The sequence below is a fragment of the Aquarana catesbeiana genome, linkage group LG01 (assembly GCF_042186555.1).
Source record: "Aquarana catesbeiana isolate 2022-GZ linkage group LG01, ASM4218655v1, whole genome shotgun sequence".
In the NCBI taxonomy this organism is placed as follows: domain Eukaryota; kingdom Metazoa; phylum Chordata; class Amphibia; order Anura; family Ranidae; genus Aquarana; species Aquarana catesbeiana.
This window is the reverse complement of record NC_133324.1, coordinates 92,400,814-92,422,413: the sequence shown is the minus strand read 5'-3', so window position 1 is coordinate 92,422,413 and position 21,600 is coordinate 92,400,814. Positions and strand designations below refer to the sequence as shown.

Here is a 21,600-nt window from a genome sequence, read left to right as displayed (position 1 = left end):
CTTTTGGCATAGGGTTCCATCTCTGCTTTCAGCTGCTCTGTAGCGCTGAGAGTAAAGTGGTTTTCTAATCTGTTTACAAAAGCCGCAAACCACGTCATTTTATCTGCATCACGAAAAAAGTTGTTTTGGATAATAAATATTAGAGGAGACTCCATTGTATTGTGAGAACTGGCAATGCAAATGTAATTAAAGCGGGTTCCTATACATAACCCTGGAGTTTAATTTGTTTCTAAGACATTCTTACATTTTAAAATAGATTGTTAAGAATTAGGCTGCAAAATCGTACAACGCACAAAAAAAACATGCACGCCGTCTGCACGCACGCAGTGGTGTCATTGATTATTATTGGCTGGTGGTATATTTTTTGGAGGGGGGCAAACAATGCACCCACAGACACCCCCCGCTCGGTCGGGTCACCCGCACACACACCACCCCCCCTCGATCAGTCGGGTCACCCGCCCCCCACTTACCCCATCTAGATTGCGGGCAGCACTTTCCCTGGGCGACAGGCGGTGACTTCCCCTGCGTCTCCCCCTCGGCATCATGGCGGCTTCCGCCGTGTGTCTCCTCTGTCCTCCTCCTAGGCCAATAGGATCACTTCTCCTTTTTGGCCAATCGGGTGATGGGTCTCAGGACCCGCTTCCTGATTGGCCAGGAGGAGAATCAAGAAGACAATAGCATTTTGTCACACAACTGGGTGGGCTCGGGCGCAGTGCCCTGCGCCCCGAGCGCACCCTTTTTTTGAAGCCTATTTGAGCCTCTGGCTCTAATCATGTGCTTAAAAAAAAAACAAAAAAACCCCCACCCCATTGGAATCCATATGTCTGGCATCCCGCATGTAGAATAGGGAACTGGACATATGGATGGGGGGCAGCGCTCCTGCGCCCTGTATTACGGGCCGCCATGATGGCACCCCAATGCACCTTGCTAACATGCACCAAAATCATAGTGACAAATTTTGGTATTTTGGCACTGTGTGATTTAAAAAACAAAGATCATGCTCTTCTTTTGTGCGAATTTCGTACATAGAGCAGGCCCTTAAAATGAATAGACTGTCCTATATGTAACATGCAAAAAACATGCGTGCACTGTTGCATCTGCATAGGTCTGAATAGAGGCTAAGGGATGAGCAAAACTGATAGTTTCAGCAAAATTAAAAATATTTCAGCACAGATTTGCCGTTTTGTTGAAATGCACTGTAGCCAATGGTAAAGGAGAAGTTAAAGTGTTACTAAACCCAGGACCTTGCATTCACTATAACTGGTGACTCGGTTAAATTGATGATAGGCAACTCCTATCCTCATATTGATTAGTGGTTCCAAATTATTAATAACTACTGCAGTAGGGAACAGACACAAAAGATACACTCAGCATCTTTCCAAATAACTGTTCTGCTTTATTATGACGCAATTGAAAGTTTTTATGCACATGATTACGTAGGTATAAGATTAATATTACAATTGTACGTTTATGGTAACAAGGGGCGTTACATAGACAGGCTAATTCTAATCAGGACTCAAAAGAATGTAAACATTTACTGAAAACATTATTAGTGCCGTGTGCACAGTGAGGGCAGTGTGCAATACATACAAAATAGAATACAATTATATACAGAACTTACAAATTTCCATTACAGTCTCCCCTCTTTTGATCAATATTTTGATCACTAACCATACCTGCTATCACCTTTAACCTGGAACCTCCACACGCTTAGTTTTAGGTAGTCCTGGCCAAAGAGGCAAAAAAAAAAACTCCATTGTGGAGAAAATAATAGCTGAGCAACTTTTTCATTACAAAATGACTTTTCATTGTGAAAAACAAATGATTGATAAGACATATTTACAGAGTACTGGCTGTACACTCCTGTGGCCAGAATGGCCTTCTAGCTGAATTGTGGGCATGCTGACTTATCAGCATATGTAAACACAGACAATTCTACATAAAATGGAAGACGTACAAAAGACAAATATGACTTCACACATGGATAAACTACTTTTCAAATATAAATATCCCTTACAATTAAAGTAATTGAATCAAAAAGTACCCTAGACTGTGATCACAAGAGGGAAACAAATCAAACAGAGATTTCTTTAATTTAGTCATTTTTGCAGTGTCTGGTGTGGATCCAGGTGACTTTTCCTTCAAGTTTTGCAAAAACTGTACATGAAATAGATGCTGTATTGAGTCTCCAAACATTTCCTTATATATAAATGTCTCTTAACAATCCGCAAGTCACCTGGCTTTAGTTTTAGATCCTTCCAAACTTTTAGGATCTGGAATTGGGGAGAAAACACATAAATTAGTTTGTCAAAAACCTTAAAAGATCAGCAACATTCTCTGTGAGATCCGAATGGAGGACTTCAGCTGCTGAGACAAAATATAAGCAAGTGAGTAACACACACCCAAACAAAATCCCATAGGGAGAAAGTCCAACATCCCCTTAGGGGCTTCATAAAATATAAGAAAACATTCAGGCAAAAGTTTTCTAGTTTCTTACTCTACTTTGTCCGCTATATTGTAGACAGTAAGGGGTGTAAAAATAAAACCTCAAAACTTCTAGTAAGGACTCTCCTATAAAAAATGATTTCCTCTGTTACTCTTTGTACTTTCTGCACTCTATATTTACAAACTACTTCTGATAACACTTTTTCTGTGGCCTTTGCAGTAGCATTTGCCACTGGACATCCAGAAAACATGTCCATACAGACAAAATGCATACTTGTAAGATCCTGACTTGGGCATCTGGATATATCTTTTTTGTAATCTCAGGAAGGGATGTTCAGCTTTTGGTAACACCTTTGGTAACAGGTAAAACAAGAAGTGGTATATTATAAAAACAACTGTGGAGAACCCTGGCTCTATCCCATGCTCATTTACTAAGGCAGCCATAACTTCTTGTGACCAATGACACGGTCCATGTGTCAAGCTGAAGGGAAAAGAGTGGCTGGCAGACATAAATGATCACCTTTTCCAAAGTCCTGTTTCATAAGAAGTTGCCCCCTGTGGACCACTTGTTCTTCTTGTTCTGGGGTCCTTAAAGTTGAATTATTAATCCCAGCTATACTGGGCCAGAACTAGGGTGGAATCTGTGAGTTGCACAGACCCATCAAGTGTCCGGGGCTGTAAATGCAGCATCCTTAGTCACCTGGTCTGCTTCCATGTGTGAAAGTTAATATGGCTACCTCAGCAAGAACCTGGAAGGCTGAAAACAGCCAATCAAATTAACTTGGCATGCTTGGTTGGTTTACCTGCCGAAGTAAAAACAAACTTCTGGCCCTTTAAATGGAACCAAAAGCTCTCTATATCTTGACTATCTATATAAATATACACTCTTTTTATAGCTCACAGACTTTGCTAAAACATGGAGCTCTGCTTCTTGACCTGGGGAAAAAGGATCCAATGACTTTGAATACAGAGTATCCTTCTGGGTGATAAACTGCATACTCAAATCTACAAAACATGTAATATCTGGGTCTTCAGGGAGTGTGTCCCGCACTGGGCTCACAGCAGCTGATTCCTACACCATCAATTTAACACGTGTGTCTTCCTTTGTCTCCAGCCTCCTCCAATAGAGGCAATAAGGTGTCTTGATTCAAATGTACGCATTTTTCATTGTTAGATTTGTACATAAACAAACTCATATTTTAAACCTTTCATTAGACAAACATTTAGTTAGCTGTATATTTGCTGCGCAGAATGTGGGACCATTAAAAATTAAATGTTTGACCAAAACAATATCTAACTTTGTCTAATAGCACCTTTTCATAAAAGCTACAGCTCTGATATATCGGGGTGAACCATTTATTACTGGGTCCAGCTTGCATAAATATATTACAATGGCTTGTTTTCTATCACGCTGTTTGTGTAAGAACTCCAGTTTCATGTTTCAAAAGACAACTTTTTCCTGGCAATATTATAATAAATGATAACAATACCCTGCGGTCATGGAGAGATGTCCATTAATCCAAAATATTCTTCTGCTTATACCACAGTACTTACAAGGAAAAGGGGCACATCATTTCACAATCCACACATTCTGCTTTGGATTTCAAAAATAAAAATAAATAAAAACAAAAGGACCAAGAATCTGTATGATGGACCAGAAAGCATCAAAAACTATAAAACAACTGGCTGCAGGTGGCATCTATCCTAACAGGGTGTGTGGACTTGATGTGATGGGACTGTTATATTTAAATTTTATTTATTATTACTCTCACATCATGGACCACACATCAAGTTATTATCAAGAACCTTAAAATGTCATTTTTGTAGAAAAACTTCTTATGTATCCCATCCATCTTGGCTTTGTTAAATATTATGGCAGCTGTATTCCAAATAACAACCTCATCTTAATCTTTTTTTCTCTCAATAAGAGCTTATTGAGTAAAATTACAAAAATTGTTACCTTAATCTAAACTAATCCCATTTTTACAAATTTCCCCAATAACCTGGATTTCATTTCCAACCAAAGGTTGTCTAAACCAGTTTCAATATATCTATATTAATAACATTGTTAAACTCATATTAGAAATGAATACTCATTATTACTTAATTTTACTTAATTTCCCTTTTTTAAATGCACTGCTTCCACTATCAAAGGATATTCAATTTGTGTAATACACGGTTAAATGTAACCTTCATTTTACCATGTTTGGAAAACAGATTCAAAAAATAATTGTGATCACATTGTTTATCATTAGATTCGTTAACCCAGCACATGTTTTGTCTAAAAAACTGGAATTGGCATGGTGTCCTTCCAGCTTATCACTGACCTCTCAGGGACATTCTTTCAGGAGAGCACAAAGGAGTGGGTCACATCTGTGTACATGACACACACACAAGCAATAGAACTAAAGGTCCCAGCATTCGCACACACATACACCACTGTCTCTCTAAAACCGCTTACATTTTCCCATTTGTACACAACACATGCTTATCATTCTCTCACTTTCTTTTAACTCTTTAATATTTCCCTGCCTAAATTCTGCTTTCCTTATTTTGTTCAGATATATTTTATATCTAGCTTCTATGATCAGACAGGCAGCCAGAGTGCTCATCCCATCTTCCCTCTCTGACAACATGTAAAGTATTCTGTTTTAACTCTCATTTCTCTGTTTCTGACTTTTACTAGTTGTAGTGCCTGACCCCAAATTCATCCCACAACTTCACATGAAAATGTTCCTTTCTGTCTAGTGTTATTGTCACCCTTGATCCATCCTGCTCACATAGATAGCTGTTTCTCTAGCTGTTTACTCTGCATGATTCTTAGTCCCTGTGGACTTTGGTAACCCAGTTACCCATTGTGGAACCCTGTCCACTTTAACCATTAATCTAGGGGCTCAGTATAGGCGGAACTGCACCTTTGGTTCATATATAGCGCTCCTCTTGCGCTGGGCATTTTTGAGGGTCTCTTACCCTTCATTCCCTTACTTAATTCAATGCCCATAATGACTGGCCAGTCTTCTCTACATGTGCCTATACCCTCTTGCCTCTAAACTACTTTATCTAGCAGATTTACTACATATATCTGTGAACAGCACTATTCTTCCCTTTCTTATCTATAACACTCCGATGGACAATAGACAGGGACAACATAACATATAACCACCAATCAATACAGTTCGATTAAGGTGTAAAATAGGTACCCTTTGTCCCGAAAATGCCTTACCGATCAAGGAAGTCTGATAACTCAAATGTAAGCAAAAGGCTTACCTCAGCCGGCTGATTATCAGAAATTCCCAGATCGTCTCAAGCTCCTCGTTTCGGATACTCAGGGTCACCTGGAATCCCCTCCTGGCTGGCTCGCCATGCTGAATTGATGATAGGCAACTCCTATCCTCATATTGATTAGTGGTTCCAAATTATTAATAACTACTGCAGTAGGGAATAGACACAAAAGATACACTCAGCATCTTTCCAAATAACTGTTCTGCTTTATTATGACGCAATTGAAAGTTTTTATGCACATGATTACGTAGGTATCACATTAATATTACAATTGTACGTTTATGGTAACAAGGGGCGTTACATAGGCAGGCTAATTCTAATCAGGACTCGAAAGAATGTAAACATTTACTGAAAACATTATTAGTGCTGTGTGCACAGTGAGGGCAGTGTGCAATACATACAAAATACAATACAATTATATACAGAACATACACATTTCCATTACACTGGTCTCCCAGAATACACAGAACAGATGCTCATTTCAATCTACTCTGGGCCTGTTCTTGTGCCAACATAGCTCCTTATTAGCCCCGTTATTTTTACATTTTTTTTCCAGAAAGAAAAAAAAATGAAAACAAGTTAAAAAAAATAAAATGAAAGAGGCAACGCACAAGTAAAGATCAAATACACAAAAAAGGTAGAAAAAAGTCAAATACAAAGATCACAAAATGAATTAAATTAAACTACTAATTTTACCTTCCTTAGAAAAAAAAACTAATTTAAGTAGCTAAATTAGAGAAACTTTAGCAAAATTTCTTGGATAGCAAAATCTGTACTTTATGGATCTGTTTCTGTCTGTGTTAGTAGGGTGTGTGTGTCTGTATGATACCAAATTAGTCTCTGTGGACTTGAGTCAGAGAGTTTCTGCAATCTGCTGGTAAAATTCTACAAAACCTGTAAATTTGTGTCTAGATAAGTTTTTTCAAAATCACTCTGCTCTTCTCTTATTAAAAATAACCTTTTAAACACATACAGTGGGGGCGGAAAGTATTCAGACCCCCTTACATTTTTCACTCTTTGTTATATTGCAGCCATTTGCTAAAATCATTTAAGTTCATTTTTTTCCCTCATTAATGTACACACAGCACCCCATATTGACAGAAAAACACAGAATTGTTGACATTTTTGCAGATTTTAAAAAAAAGAAAAACTGAAATATCACATAGTGCTAAGTATTCAGACCCTTTGCTGTGACACTCATATATTTAACTTAGGTGCTGTCCATTTATTCTGATCATCCTTGAGATGGCTCTACACCTTCATTTGAGTCCAGCCGTGTTTGATTATACTGATTGGACTTGATTAGGAAAGCCACACACCTGTCTATATCTTAATCTTAATTTAAGGGGGTCTGAATACTTTCCGTCCCCACTGTATATCATAAAATGGCAATAGGGTTGCATGGATACCGATTCCGGTGCCGATACCAAGCATTTACACAAGTACTTGTACTCATGCAAATGCTCTGATACAAAAACTGATACCTTCAGACTTGGTTCAACCGACTTGGGCCGGTTTGCGGTTTCATTTGGTGGTACAGGTGCAATTCCAATTCGAATTGTAGTGTATGGGATTAGAAATCGCATCTGAACTGGACTGAAATTGAATAGGACTTTTTTTAAAACCCCACTACGGCTGGACCACTCATACAGTACGTGAACAGGCTGTAAAAAGTCACTGAAACCCACATTAAAACTGATGTAAAACTCATATCTCTGCAAGTGAAATCTCTGCAGTTCTCCTCAGTTTTCATGCGTGTATGGTATGAACGAGCATTAAAGAAAACTGTCACATGACACAAAAAATAGGTATTGGTATCGGCGAGTACTTGAGGAAAAGCATCAGTACTTGTACTTGGTCTTAAAAAACTGGTATTGGTGCATCCCTAAGTGTCAATACTGTACATTCAGTCCAGAAGACCCATATAGTCAGCTGGTGATTTCCCTTTCAATTGAACTTCCTAGTTCCCCAGTCCAAGTAAATTCTCTATGTATGATTACGGCATTTTTATTGTCACCATCCAGTAGCAGAATGTACACAGGAATATATGGAAAGGTGGTACATAGGTGGTGGGAGATCTTACACAGGGCTAGATTTCTTACTAAGCCACATAACCATGGCCTAGGGTGCCAAGACCACCATTTGCAAATTTTGGTGCCCATTTGTTATTTTAGGCTTAAAGAGCCTAATGCCAGCAAAACTTCTGCCCTTCCCTACCTTGGCACTTTAGCTTTTTTTAGTGCCACTAGCTCTCCTGGAAAGTCTCTGAGCTCAGAGCCCACCATTGTCCCCCAGAGTTGGCCTGTGATATCAATCCCTGCACTGTAGGATAATAGTTCCAAGTGTGTGTGTCACAGGAACAAAAGGGTGAACCGCTCCAGGTGGTGTACTGAAGAAAACAACTTACTCAAAGTGCTCAAAGTGGAAGCCAGGTGCAGGCTCAGCACGAGCAATATTGAAGAAATGGATTCTGGACAGCCGCACTCCGATAAAAGCCTTTATTGTAATGAATAGTCAACGTTCATGTGATAAAAGAAGATGGACAAACAGCTGACGCGTTTCACAACATCCTTGTTGCTTAGTCATAGCTAACTTAGCTATGACTAAGCAACAAGGATGTTGTGAAACACGTCAGCTGTTTGTCCTGCTTCTGTTGTCACATGAACATTGACTATTCATTACAATAAAGGCTTTTATCAGAGTGCGGCTGTCCAGAATCCATTTCTTCAATGTGTGTGTCGCAGGGACGCTGTGTAGTTGCTGCAGTCGGTAAAAGTGAACTGCTTCTTTTAAACTACCTCCACGGAGGTGTGCTGAAACAATCACAGGGCTGTCAGCACACCTCCGGGAGTATGAAGCACGTATTAACACACAGAGAGAAAAGTATGAGTAACAGCACTGCAGTAGACAGGCATATATTTTCATGTCTGTCATTGTAGACAGACATCAGCTTCTCTAGGGTCAGCTTTAAACCTATGGCCATGTTTGGGCAATTAATAACATATTCTTAATAAAACAATAAGGAAGGAATAGCTCAGCTTATGGACAATATACCAACAGTATTAGGAGTCAAACTGTGTATTAGGAGGTTATTGGATTTTTTAGGTTCATGTTCAAAAATCATGAAAATACTATTAAAATATGTAAATTTTATTAATAACCATAAAAGGTAAGTGTTTCATAAAAACAACACAAATGCATTACAATACACTCCTTGTAGGTGCAGCATGATGCTATGTTTCCCAACATGTTTCGCCCTATAGCTGTTGCTTCCTCAGGGAATGCTGTCCAAATGAGTAACAGAGCCTTCTAACAAGTACATATATTGTTAACAATTTCATAAATTTCATTTCATTTCTCTGTTACTCAATAGGACAGAAATCCCTGAGGAAGGCCCAGCTATAGGGAGAAACATGTTGGTAACCATATCATCATGCTATACCTACAAGGGCTGTATTGTATGATTTTTTTGTAATGCATTTGTGTTGTTCTTATGAAACACTTACCTTTTAATGGTTATTAATAACATTTATATATTTTAATAGTATTTTCATGATTTATTGAACATGCACCTAAAAAATTCCGTAACCTCCAAATACACAAAACATAAATGAACTTTGAAAAAAAGCAATCGCTGACTTCTATAGCTTTAGGCACTTTAAAGTAATACATCCTTAAATTTAACAAAGAAAGCACTGGAGTCGTTCAAGTTGGGTCTCAGCACTCTGTTTCCCCACCTGTCTTCCAGTGTACCAGCTACATTAGAGCTTAGAAGGCTGACAGGCTGCCAAGTTACTGCTGAGAACATATTGCCTGCACACAGGGTGTGCTGGGTATGCCTGGGCACACCCTAATCACCCAATGTGATTCTGATTCCCCCTGCTTCCTGGTGTCCCCTTTCTCTCCCCTATAGTGCTACCAGCTTCCCTCCTTCCTCTCCCACTGGCTCCTGTGAAGGGTGATTCAGAATGGAAGGATGATTGAACACAGTGAGTGATCTGTACTAATCGCTCCTGTGACATTCTTACGTGAAGCATAGTAAACTATGCTTACTATGCTCCAATCTATGAATGAACAGGAAGCCGCTCAGCAAAGAGCACTTCCCATTTGTTCACTGTCCAGTGCAGCAAAGGCTGCATAGAAAGGGACTGGGGAAGCTCTGTCCTCAGTCCCTTTCTCTCTGTTTAGACCCTTGATATTTCACCCAAACTCCCCAACGAGGCTCCTAAAAAAAATTGTAAAAAAAAAAAAAAAAATGTAAGAAAAATTGTAAATAATAATAATAAAAAAAAAAAAATGTAAAAAATAATTTAAAAATAATAAAAATAAAAACTATTTACACCGTCCACTGTCCTACTGACACCAGTCTCTGCTCTACTGGTGCCGTCCACTGCTCTGCTGATATACACACGTGTGTGTTTATGCTCTTGGGTGCACACCCTAATGCAATAGGCTGCCCACATCAATGGCTGAGAATAATGAAAATAATTAGCTGAGCTGCTGAAAGTAGTGAAGGTGCTTTTGTTGTAGACTTTGAGGATGAATTGCTTCGCACTACCCGCAGCTAAAGAGGTCAGTGAGGGCTTGTTTTAAAGCCCATTTACTACTTGATAAGGGTATGCAAATATTTGAATGTCCACAATCTGGCCATGAATTACACTTTAATGCTATGGTTAAAGGGAACCTTCTGGTATATAAATAAGGGAGCTACAATTGCAGATTGAATTTGAAACATACAGTATTTGGCTGTCATCCTTATTATCCCTATACTATAGGTTGATTCACTGACTTAAAGCAATGCTCTGTGTTAGTAGCTCACTAAGTAGCGAATAAATTATAATGATGAGCTCTGGTGTTGCCACCTTAAGAAACAAGCAATGAAAAATTCCATATTTAAGGCTGAACTCCAGACAGTTATAAATTACAGAAATAGGTGCAGCTTTGCAATCATTAATGTATTTTGTTTAACTTCTGAGATGAGCAATTTGCTGTTTGGTGGAGAGAGCAAAGTAACATAGTAAAGATTAGGCTACAGTAAAAAGGTCAGGTCTCCTTCCCTGTTAAATAGGGCCGTACTGTGGAGCAGAATTGTGTCAATCTCGGAAATGGAGTCACAGAAATACAAATCCTTTATCAGGTGAAACAGGTCTGATAGAGGTATTTATTTGAATATTTAGCTGATTACATGAGGTTCAACTTTTAGACTATGATTAGGCCTAGTTTTAGGGTGCAGTTAAGGACATGTTTGAGATAGGACTACGTTTAACACTACTGGTAAAAGTAGTGTTTGAATACTGCCTTGACACAAAATTAAGACTGCTTGACATTTCCATTTCTTTTTTACTTTAATAAGGCATGAAATCAAACATCATGTCAAGATTTATTCGGATATCATTAGGAGTTTGACAGATATTAACACATGAATAGACAGTATGAAAACCATGGAAATTAGTCTTGGAAATGATAGTGTATTTTCAATCAGTATACATTCTGAGCTACTGTAACATCTACTTCAACTAAATCTTCATGGTATAACACATTGCAAATGCTATTTGTTACAGTTTTTCCCTGTAATTAAGGTGTTATCTAAAGAAATATTATTGTTCTACCCCCACCTTAGACAGGCACATTGACAGCAGTTCCTATATAAAATGAAGCCTACAAATTGGTGCGCCTCATATAGTGGAGCCTATAAGCCCCAGCTTGTATGGTATACATACAGTATTTGAAAACTGATCAAGCCTGATATACTGATGGCCTATATCAATTCTCGAGGCCCAAAAATGCTGTACAAACAGTACAAATACCCCCAAATGACCCCATTTTGGAAATTAGACAGTCTAAGGTATTTCGTAAAAGGCATGGTGAGTTTTTGGAAGTTTTAATTTTTCCCACAATTTTCTGGAAATGATGACAGTAAATAAAATTGTTTTTTTTTCCACAGAATTGTCATTTTAACAAGTTATTTCTCACACACAGCATAGGCAACTTAGAATTACACCTCAAAACACATTCTGCTACTCCTCCAAGTATGGTAATACCACATGAGTGAGACTTTTTCACAGCCTAGCCACATAGAAAGGCCCAAAACTCAAGGAGTACCTTCAGGCATTCCAGGGGCATACATTTTGCATCTGATTTCTTGACTACTTATCACATTCTTTGGAGGCCTTGGAGACCAAAACTGTGCAAACACCCACAAAATGACCACATTTTGAAAAACAAACACCCCAACGTATTTTCTAAGAGGCATAATGAGACTTTTGAAAATGTAATTTTTTTGTCACATGTGGAAAGAAAATTAAAATGTATTTTTTACACAAAGTTTTAAAGTTATAAGATATTTCTAACACACAGCATAGGCATGCATAGAAATACACCTCAAACAGGCCAAGGTCAGTTCAGGCAGCTGGCAGAGGCATGGTCAGTATGCAGGCAAATGGTCGGTCCAGGCAGCAAGCAGAAACATGGTTGAGAAAACAGGCAAATGGTCAGTACATATGACATCAGATACATGAAAATGGTAGGCATGAGAAATATCTTCACCATACCTTCACTAATATTGTGGTAAGGTGTGATAGATTTGGAAAGCAGTCTCCTATACAGGAGCCAATCTGGGAGGGACATTGGGGGCAACAGTATCTGGTGTCATGCTCTGTTCTATTACTGCTGCACACATGGTAGTTGTTTAAACTGTGTGTGTTCTGACTGTAAAATCACTTGTAACGCACAGATCTTCACTAACAGGCACAGATCGGCTCACCTTCTCCTCACATGTGCTCTCTGTGTGAGGAGAAATAGAGCTGATGGTGCAATATGCAGCTTCTGTTTGCATTTGTGATTGCTGTGATTGGACACAGCAATCGCATGGTACAGGGCCAAACACAGCATCCCTGTACCTTGATATGTGATGCGCTGTGTCCAAAACCATCACATATCACACTGCTGCATGCCCCCGAGGGCTCGCATGAGTGGCTTGGCTAGGAGAACATATGGGTACTTCCTCCTAGGACAATGCTTGTCCCCTCTGCAGAGCACAATTAAAGGAGATACAAGCTAGGCAGCTAGACTGCTAGGATTAGACTGCAGCTAGGTTGGGCAGCTCCTCTATTTCTATACCCCACCCCTGAGGACACCATCAGTGTATTGGATCTAGTGATTATAGGCAGGAGCGGTCAGTATACACTTCTGATGATATCAAATTCCTGACAGCCAGCTCTGAGGCCAGAAGCACTGGAGTGACTAGGCGTTATTACATGAATGGAAGGATTCTGCTGTTCTAATCAGGAATTATATGATGAAGAACAATTCTTTGGCACACTAAACTGTTTCAAAAAAAGTTCAGTAGACGCTTTATTGGGCTCCTCAGAGAGGAGGTTTGGCCAGTAAATAGACAAAGGTTATTTATCAATGTGAACTGGGCTATAAACTACTATACTATATTATAATATTTGTCAAAAAGCACAAAAAAAGGGATGTAATGAGACAATGCCTTACTAAAGGAATTAAGCTTGTTCATGTTGAATTTTCACTTAGCTTAGTAAATATGACGTTGCTCTGCTGACTTCCTTCATTCAATCATGTGCAAGCAAAAATATTGTTTTTAACATTTTCCTTGCATATGCTTGGGGACTCTTTGCAATGTAGATTTTCACCACATTTAGTAAGCTAAGGGAAAATGCCCTTGCAAAGTGAAAATTCACTTTGTAATTTGAACATGCTCCATTACTTTAGTAACTAAGGGTCTATGTACCTTATAAACTCATGGGAGTTGATTTACTAATGATAAATAGGCTGTTCACTTTGCAAAGGAAGTTACCCATTGCAAGGGAATTTCCCCCAGAGTTTAGTGAATGTGGTGTACTTTCAATTGCAGAGGATACCCAATCATGTGCAAGGAAAATAAAAAAAACAGCACTTTTATTTGCTCATAATGAATGATAGAGATCAGCAGAGCAATGTCATATTTACTAAGCTAAGTGAAAATTCAACATGAACAAGCTTAATTCCTTAATTTCCTTGCAAGGTGAAGAGTCTATTTGCCTTTAGTAAATCAACCAGTCCACATACTTCCCAGTGCATGGGAAAAGCTTTAGGAAAAAGAGCATTAAAGAGTATCTAAATCTAAAAACAAGAATTTATTCCATTACAACCTGTTCCTAGTTGTGGTGGCCGCATTGCTCTTTTATTCTTACTTTTCTCCTTTATTTTCACCTACTGATGCTATCAGCTACACAATTCCTGTCCTAGGATGATAACGCTCACTCAATGTTTTATTAAGGAGCAACATTGTCACTCTAGCACAGTAATTTTTTAACACTACAAAACACCTCCCTTTCCTAATCTCTATAACATAGAGGGTAGGTGTTCTGTTATCAACAGAGGTGAACTAAGCAGGACATGCATTACTGCTTTGGGATTCAGTGCAGCTGAGTGTACAGATAGTTTGGAGCTCACTAAACTTCTGGCAGAATCAACAGGGGTTTTTCTGCACTGGTAGCATTTGCATGTATTAGCCTCATACACATGAACAATTGCTATCCTAATTACTGTACTTTCTGTGCCCAGGAAGTGTCAGCTGGTGCATGCAATGAATGGCTGTACATGAACAGAGTAGTGTAAAGCTTAATGCTCCTGTGCATCAGCATTTACCCCTGCATGTGCAACGTACTTCCAAAATGCTAAACTTTTGTGTTCAGGAAATACATTATACGCACATACGCGGTTAAACACCGCTCCACAGAAACATCAGCATTTACATGACTACAGCTGCATACAGCCATTCACTTGTATGGCAGGCAGTACATGCCTGCTGCGGCGCAAGAAAACACCTGGAATATTTTTCTAGGCATATAAAATGCCTGCAAACATCTATGTGAATTAGACCTAGATATCCTGAATATGGTTTTTATTGACCTAACATACATTTTAAAGCCAAACCCCAGCCTTACCTTCAGTAAGTTGCTGAAACTACTTACTCCAATTCCATTGCACACTGAGCTTTAGGTCAGATAGAGTCCGCTTCATTTCCTGGCTGGAGGACATCCAGCATCGCCTAAGCCCTTTCCTTCCCAGCCTTATTCTCCCTAGTTAGCCCATTTCATTTAATGGATTTCAGTTTGTTTCAATCATGGAGACTCAGCATCACACGTGGACATTACCTAGGTCGGTCTGCATGGAAATGCAGTCTACATCTTTGGGTCATCACTGTGTTTTCTGTTTTAGACCCAGTGACATCACTGGGTCTAAAATAAGATGTGTATTAAAAATGGAAAGGATTTGTTTAAAAATGTCTTTGCATGATGATGATGATTGGGAAGGATGGGAGGGAGAAACTAGGAAAGACAGACTAAATTTAAAATCCAATCCTTCTCCCAGTGCAATACCATATATATAGGATTTAATAACTATTGAATATTACTCATAGCCCCTCTGGTGATACCAGTGGCAAGCCCCCAGGCATAAAGTCACTCGGTCATAGCTGGTGAGATTTGGAGCTAAAATTAACAGTCAATTCACTAACAAATTTAACGTCTGCACTTATAAGTGCTATGGGCTTGCATCTTCTCAAGTTCAGCAAACCTTTGCCTCAAGAGGATCTGGACCTGATATTTATAGGGATATCAGGATGTGTCTGAAGGTCCTATAATACAAATAGGTTAAACTGCTAGGCCCTGTGATTATACATTGGACGTTGTTTGATAATCTGCACCAGCTCTTATCCTCAAAAGTCCAAAGGGAAGGTTAGGGACACTAGGAATCTCAGGGTTTCCCAGAATCTTCCCGGAAAGTTAGGGACACCAAGAATCTTGGGGTCACACAGAATGTCTTGGCAAGACAGGGACATTAAAAATCTTTAGGTTAATCAGAGTCTTTTCGGAAAGTCAGGAATACTAGGAATCTTGGGGTTTCCCAGAATCTTCCCGCGAAGTTAGGGACACCAGGAATCTTGGGGTCACTCAGAATCTCTCGGAAAGCCAGAGATACTAGAAATCTTTAGGTTATTCAGAGGTTTTTTTTTTTTTTCAGAAAGTCAGGGATACTAGGAATCTTGGGGTGGATCAGAATCTTATCAGAAAGTCAAGGACACTAGGATTTTTTTTTTAGACAATTTAAAAAGAAAACATTATGAAAAATTATAACTTCTCTGCTGAATCAGAGGCTAACCATTTTTATAATATAAGCACTTGTTGCGCCCATAAGGCCAGACAGGTCACAAAAATGCAGCAACTTCTTTAATTTCTCTGCCTACAGCCTGCTTCTTTGATAGTGGAACAACATGATTACCTCTGTTTAGTGAGCTGGAAATGATTGATTGGAAACTGCAGAATTAAAAAAAAACTGTATTAGCCAGACTTTCTGCCTGAGTCTTGTATTTTATTCTGTAATTAAATATTCTTTTTTTTATTTTTTTATTTGTAGTGCCCTTCCCTCCATGATGCAATGGGTTCGGACGCAAAAGCCCGGTGAAAGTGGGATCAATATAATTACAGCGGACTTCGTAGAGTTAGGTGACTTTATCAGCACAGTCATCAAGCTGAACTATCTCTTGGATGAAGAAGACAGCACTACTTGATGATGCAATACATATTCCGCTATACACACATGAAATGCTGCAGTGTATTTGTCTTTGAAATGTTTTATTGCAAAACACAGAACTCTTCCAATCACATTCTAAGATTCCAAGCTGTTTGGGTCTTGTAGATAGAAAACATTTGGAATAGTCATTTCAGTCTGGTATAAGTTTTGAGAAAAGAAATGTGGTTATATGTACCACTGAAATAAGAATGGAAAAAATAACTTCAAAGCAAAAGGGCATTTCTTTAATTCCTGTTCGTTTTTGTTTGGTGGAATTTTGTCTTTAAACCAAAGTATACAAAAAACGGTATACGATAGTTACTAGTATGAGTCACAGTTTGATCATAATTGAGTCATGTGTACATACCGTAAATACATTTTAAAATAGAAACTCTACAATCCTAATTCATGGATAAAGCAAGTGTTTTTGTCATATATTTTTATTTTACTTTTAATGTAATAATTATGTAAATAATGTTAATACCCGTTCCTAAAGGCTACTTGGTTTGTCATCCATAAACCTAAAAAACGAACCAATTGGATGCTATTTAGCTGTTTTAATAGTAACTTCATTAAAAGGATGTTTTCCTCTGTGTGCTCTAGAACAGGGTTTGGTTGGCCATCAGGTCTTTTCTGCTGCTTCTGGCCAGGATGATCCCATGCCAAAGCAAACCTGTAATAGGCTAAACCCAATTTTTCAGCTAAGCTACCACTGTCACCTTTGAAAGTGATATCACATAATACATAATTTCATTGCCCTGTGACTAATGAATTTCCTGGTGTTTAAGGACCTCACCAAGAACAGTGACTATAGTAGCTAATGGTATGTTCAAACAGTAACTCCTTCACATCAATCCACTCTTGCCCACCACAGCTACTGCAGTACCCAATCCATCTCCTTACTGCTAAGTATACAACAATCCATGAAGATAATAGCATATACCAGCAGGATATGCATTTAAATATATTTATTGATGTTTCAACATAGTTACATTACAGTACGTTTGTTGAAGTATCAGTAAATGGTTTTTAATATATTTCCTTCCTTGACTGTGGTAGTTGAGCTGAAAATCCATACTTTTACAGCTATGGTAGTGAAGTAGAAGCAGGTCTCCTCACTGCGGTTCTAAAGTGCTATCATCTTCCTAGACTGTGGTAGTTGACATGAAAATCCAGACTTTTTTTACAGTCAAGGTGGTGGGCTATAAGCAGGTCTTCTCACTAAGGTCCTAGTGTGCTATCATCTTTCTTGACTGTGGTAGTTGACATGAAAATTCAAATTTTTAACAGTCAAGGTAGTGGGGTAGAAGCAGGTGTCCTCACTGGGGTCTTAAAGAGTAGTAAAGGCAAAGTTGAGTATTAAACTCAGTCTTACTATTCAAAATGGAGAAATCTCTATTGTTTGGAATTAATCTTGGTCACTGAATTTTTTTTTTTTAAACTGCAAAAGAAAACACCTCCTACTTACCTGTCCTGGCACCCATTTATAGAATCTTTGCTCTGTTACTGAGAAAAGATGCCTGAAAGAACTACACACCTCAAAAACTTTCAGATGTGTTAGATGCCCGCATCCTCCACCTTTTTCTGTGGTTCCTGCTGCTGGCCCTTATGTCACTTTTCATTACATTTTTTTAAAGCATTTTTTAGTCAACCCTGAAAATGAATCCATTCAATGACAAAATTTGCATGTCTGCTCTTTTAATTCAGGTACAACTGCAGCTTTTCCGATGTGAACTTTAAAGGGGATTCGGAAACATGTCAACCACCCCTAAATTTGAAGAGAAGCAGCTGTGCTCTTATGTACTAAACAGGGAATAGGCACATAATCCCTGTGGAGAATTTATATCTGCTCCTTGTATTTTTTGTTATTGCACATATCTCATGTTTATGTGAAAAGATTAATCCAAGAATGACCGCTAATGCGCAATCTATGTCACATTACCCACCATTAACCAGCCAGTTGATTGCAGAACTAAAGCTGCTAACACAATTAACTTCTGTATTTTAAACATATTTATATGTGTAATAAAAAATAAAAAAATGTTGCACATCTTTTTTTATCCAAATTTTGTGGGGAAAAGGCACTCCAAGAAAATACTTGTATCAGTAACTGACCTTTTCTATGTAACATTTTACGTTTATGGCAGTACTTCTGTAGTTTAATGTGTAGTTGTCCAGATAATTACTAGTTTTTATGTTTTTAATTGCTTACTTGGTTTAGTAGGTTTTTGCATTATGTCTGATGTTAAACTGATGTGTAATAAAATCTGTAGTGGTATTCTAAGTCCCAAGTGACTTAATCGCTCATTTATGATGTCACTGATCTCAGTTTTTAGCAGTGAAGTTTGCTGATAATGTTTTTTTTATGGTGATCGTAAATATAGGTAGGATACAGGTATCCTGTACACGTACCCTAGGAAGATTAATTCAAAATCTTTTGGGGGGATAAGTGTAATGTGTCTGAATACCCCATTGCAATTACTTTTCCCAAAATGTTTAATGGATCTTCTTGGAGTTCCTTTTAAGACTTAAGCACAGCTATCCTTTTTGAAGGGAACATGTTTGGGATTTTTGGTGGTCATCATTCCTTAGAGTAAGCACCTCTAGGTCCCTGCTCATTGGTTATATCTTCTTAACTGTGGACCAGGATTCCCAAAACCATGCAAATACTGGTCACATGTCTAGCCTACTATTCTTCTACTCTTTGCTTCTCCTTATTGGTCAGTGAGGCCATTGCGTTTGGTAGCTGGCAGGAGGAGGGTGGACCAGAAACATGACCAGAAAACTGTGGCTGCTACTTGCACCCCTGTTTTTGGGGCACAGTCAATATTTACCTGCTGTAAACATGGAGGACTGTTTTGAGAGGTAGGAACCCCCACATGTTCTCTTTAAGGGTGTTTCTACTTATACCGTTAGAAAAGCAGACTTCTTCTTTATATCCCACATAAACAGAGAGGTTCCATGAAAGTTATCCTTTGAAAAAGTTAAAAAACAGGTTTTGTAATTATTCATCTCTTCTTTTTACATGTATAAAATAATAAGTACTAATGTAATAAGCCTCATATCATAGGGAGTTTTTATTTTTTGAGGATAGCATGTTTCATTACTGGACTCAAAGCTGAACTCTGGGGGGGGGGGGGGAGTTTACACTTGCAGTGGGTTTCCCTTCAGATGATGAATAAGGTGATATACTTACCTAATTTCATGGTACCCTGGCCTTATTCACTCTCCTCCATTCTGGAATGTAGGTAGGCCTGTTGGTCCTGCCTTGTACAGGATGATATGGGTGGGGAGGGAGACCCATGGCAAAAGTGAAATAGTTTCCCCCCAAAATTCAGCTTCAACGAAGAAAGGCAGATGGCATATTACTAAACACTTATGCAGTGTATATATTTTTCGAGTCTACAACTTGGCTGTCTTTTAGCGTCAAAGGTATTTAGCTATTATTTGTGATTTTATTTGTGTACTTTGCAAAATGTCACGTAATACAATAATGTCATCTTTACTTCTGTTTTGCCCCTGTTATCATAACTGTGAAAAATATTTCAGGCAAGCACATTGTTCTAACTTGCTGAGGGAAAGGAGTGAACATGGATATTCAGGGCTTCCACTAGAAATCACAGGGCCCTGTACAGCCTACCTAACAGCCCCCACCCTCTCCTGAGTTACAAAAATGAAAAAAAATTTAAATAATGTTTTCTGACTTATAAAAAGACATTTTTACAATTTAAAAAATGTATTTCTATTTAATTTTTACATTTTTTTTTACAACCCTGTTGGGGGGGAGGGGTTTGGAAATATCAGGGGTCTAACATACCCCTGACATCTCACTTTTGAGACAGAGAAAGGGATTGAGGACACAGATTCTTCAATTCCTTTTTCTGTAGCCTCAGTTGCACTGAAGATGAATGAACAGGTACACAGAGGCTTCTGTTCATTCAGAAACTGAAGCATAGTAAACGTAGTATACTATGCTTAGTTATGAATGGACACAGGAGCGATCGGTACTGATCACCCACTGTGTCCAATTCAGAAAAGGAAGGGGCCGGTAAATGACATATTTAATGGCTCCCTCCCCCACTCTCCATGCGCCTGTGCACCTGCAGCAGCCGGCAGGAGAGGAAAGAAGGCAGCACTGCAGGGGAATGAGGGGGGCCCTGGCACACAGCCGCAAATTATATGTGGTCAGCCCACAGGAGGGGGATCATCGCGGCGAGACAGGAGGACAATTACAGAACAATGCAATGTGTCTGTATTTCTCCCTCCAGCAGCTGAAAGCCGGTGGCAGGGAGAGGGGGAGAAACTGGCATTCAGCTGCTGGAGGGATGGATATGTCATAAAATGTATAAAAATTACATTATCATTGTTCACAATACAGAAAGCCATTATTTTATTTGCCTTGCAGTAACAGTTTCTGATTTTTACATTGTGAAAAACACAGACATATATTATGGGAACAGGGAATTGAATTTTAATTAAATATTGTTTTCTCATATAACTTCAGAAAATTAAATGACATCATTTTACTTTTAATATTTAAAATTATAATGTTCTAAATGTAATATCTGCAATATGCATAATTTAGTTAATTAAACATATATAATATATAAATTTCTATTTTTATAATTTTTTTACGATTGCTTTTTATTTTTCATCTAAGATTCTAGCTCTAATATTTGATGAGTAATTAAATCATGATTAGGGATTGACAAATGCAGAAAAAATGGGAAGAAGAATGTGAAATGAGTAACACTTACACATAGACTGCATATATGACTTGGATTATTAAAACATATAGAATAGCCACAAATACACCAGGTGCTAAATATGATTACTATGCACATTTCTGCACATTCTTTTTAGCAAAGGTTGAAAATATATTTGGTTAACCATAGTACAATGCCCTTCTTATTCATATGACAACCATTCCCTGATGGCTACATAGACTATATTTATGAAAAATCTGTTTAATAAGTTAATGTATTTAAATTAAATTTTAGTACAGTTAGCATCAGCACATTACATCAACAAAACTGAAAACCCAAAAATCTATATATCACTGCATTACTTTATGTGAATTTGAGAACTGTCACAAACTTAGAATCAGATCTTTGGAAAAACAAAGGGACATAAATAGACTGATGGAATGAAAGGAACAAACTATGTTTGAATGATCATACCTTGTTCTGGTGTTTAAATATGCTACCAAAAAAAAAAAAAATTGAATTAACACACAAACTGCTTACATGTAAATACATAGTAAGTTAAACATTTAGGAGCAAAGTTCCATGACAG

At 38.3% G+C, this 21,600-nt stretch overlaps 1 protein-coding gene across 1 annotated transcript in view; it reads left to right on the top strand.

The window, feature by feature from the left end:
- PLCXD3 (phosphatidylinositol specific phospholipase C X domain containing 3) overlaps positions 1–21,181 on the top strand; it is a 211,097-nt gene extending 189,916 nt beyond the window's left edge. The window contains exon 3 of the mRNA XM_073621754.1: positions 16,150–21,181. Within this exon, the coding sequence (XP_073477855.1) occupies positions 16,150–16,303 (154 nt within the window). The 3' untranslated portion in view covers positions 16,304–21,181. The remainder of the gene's footprint in view (positions 1–16,149) is intronic.
- The last annotated feature ends 419 nt before the right edge of the window (positions 21,182–21,600 follow it).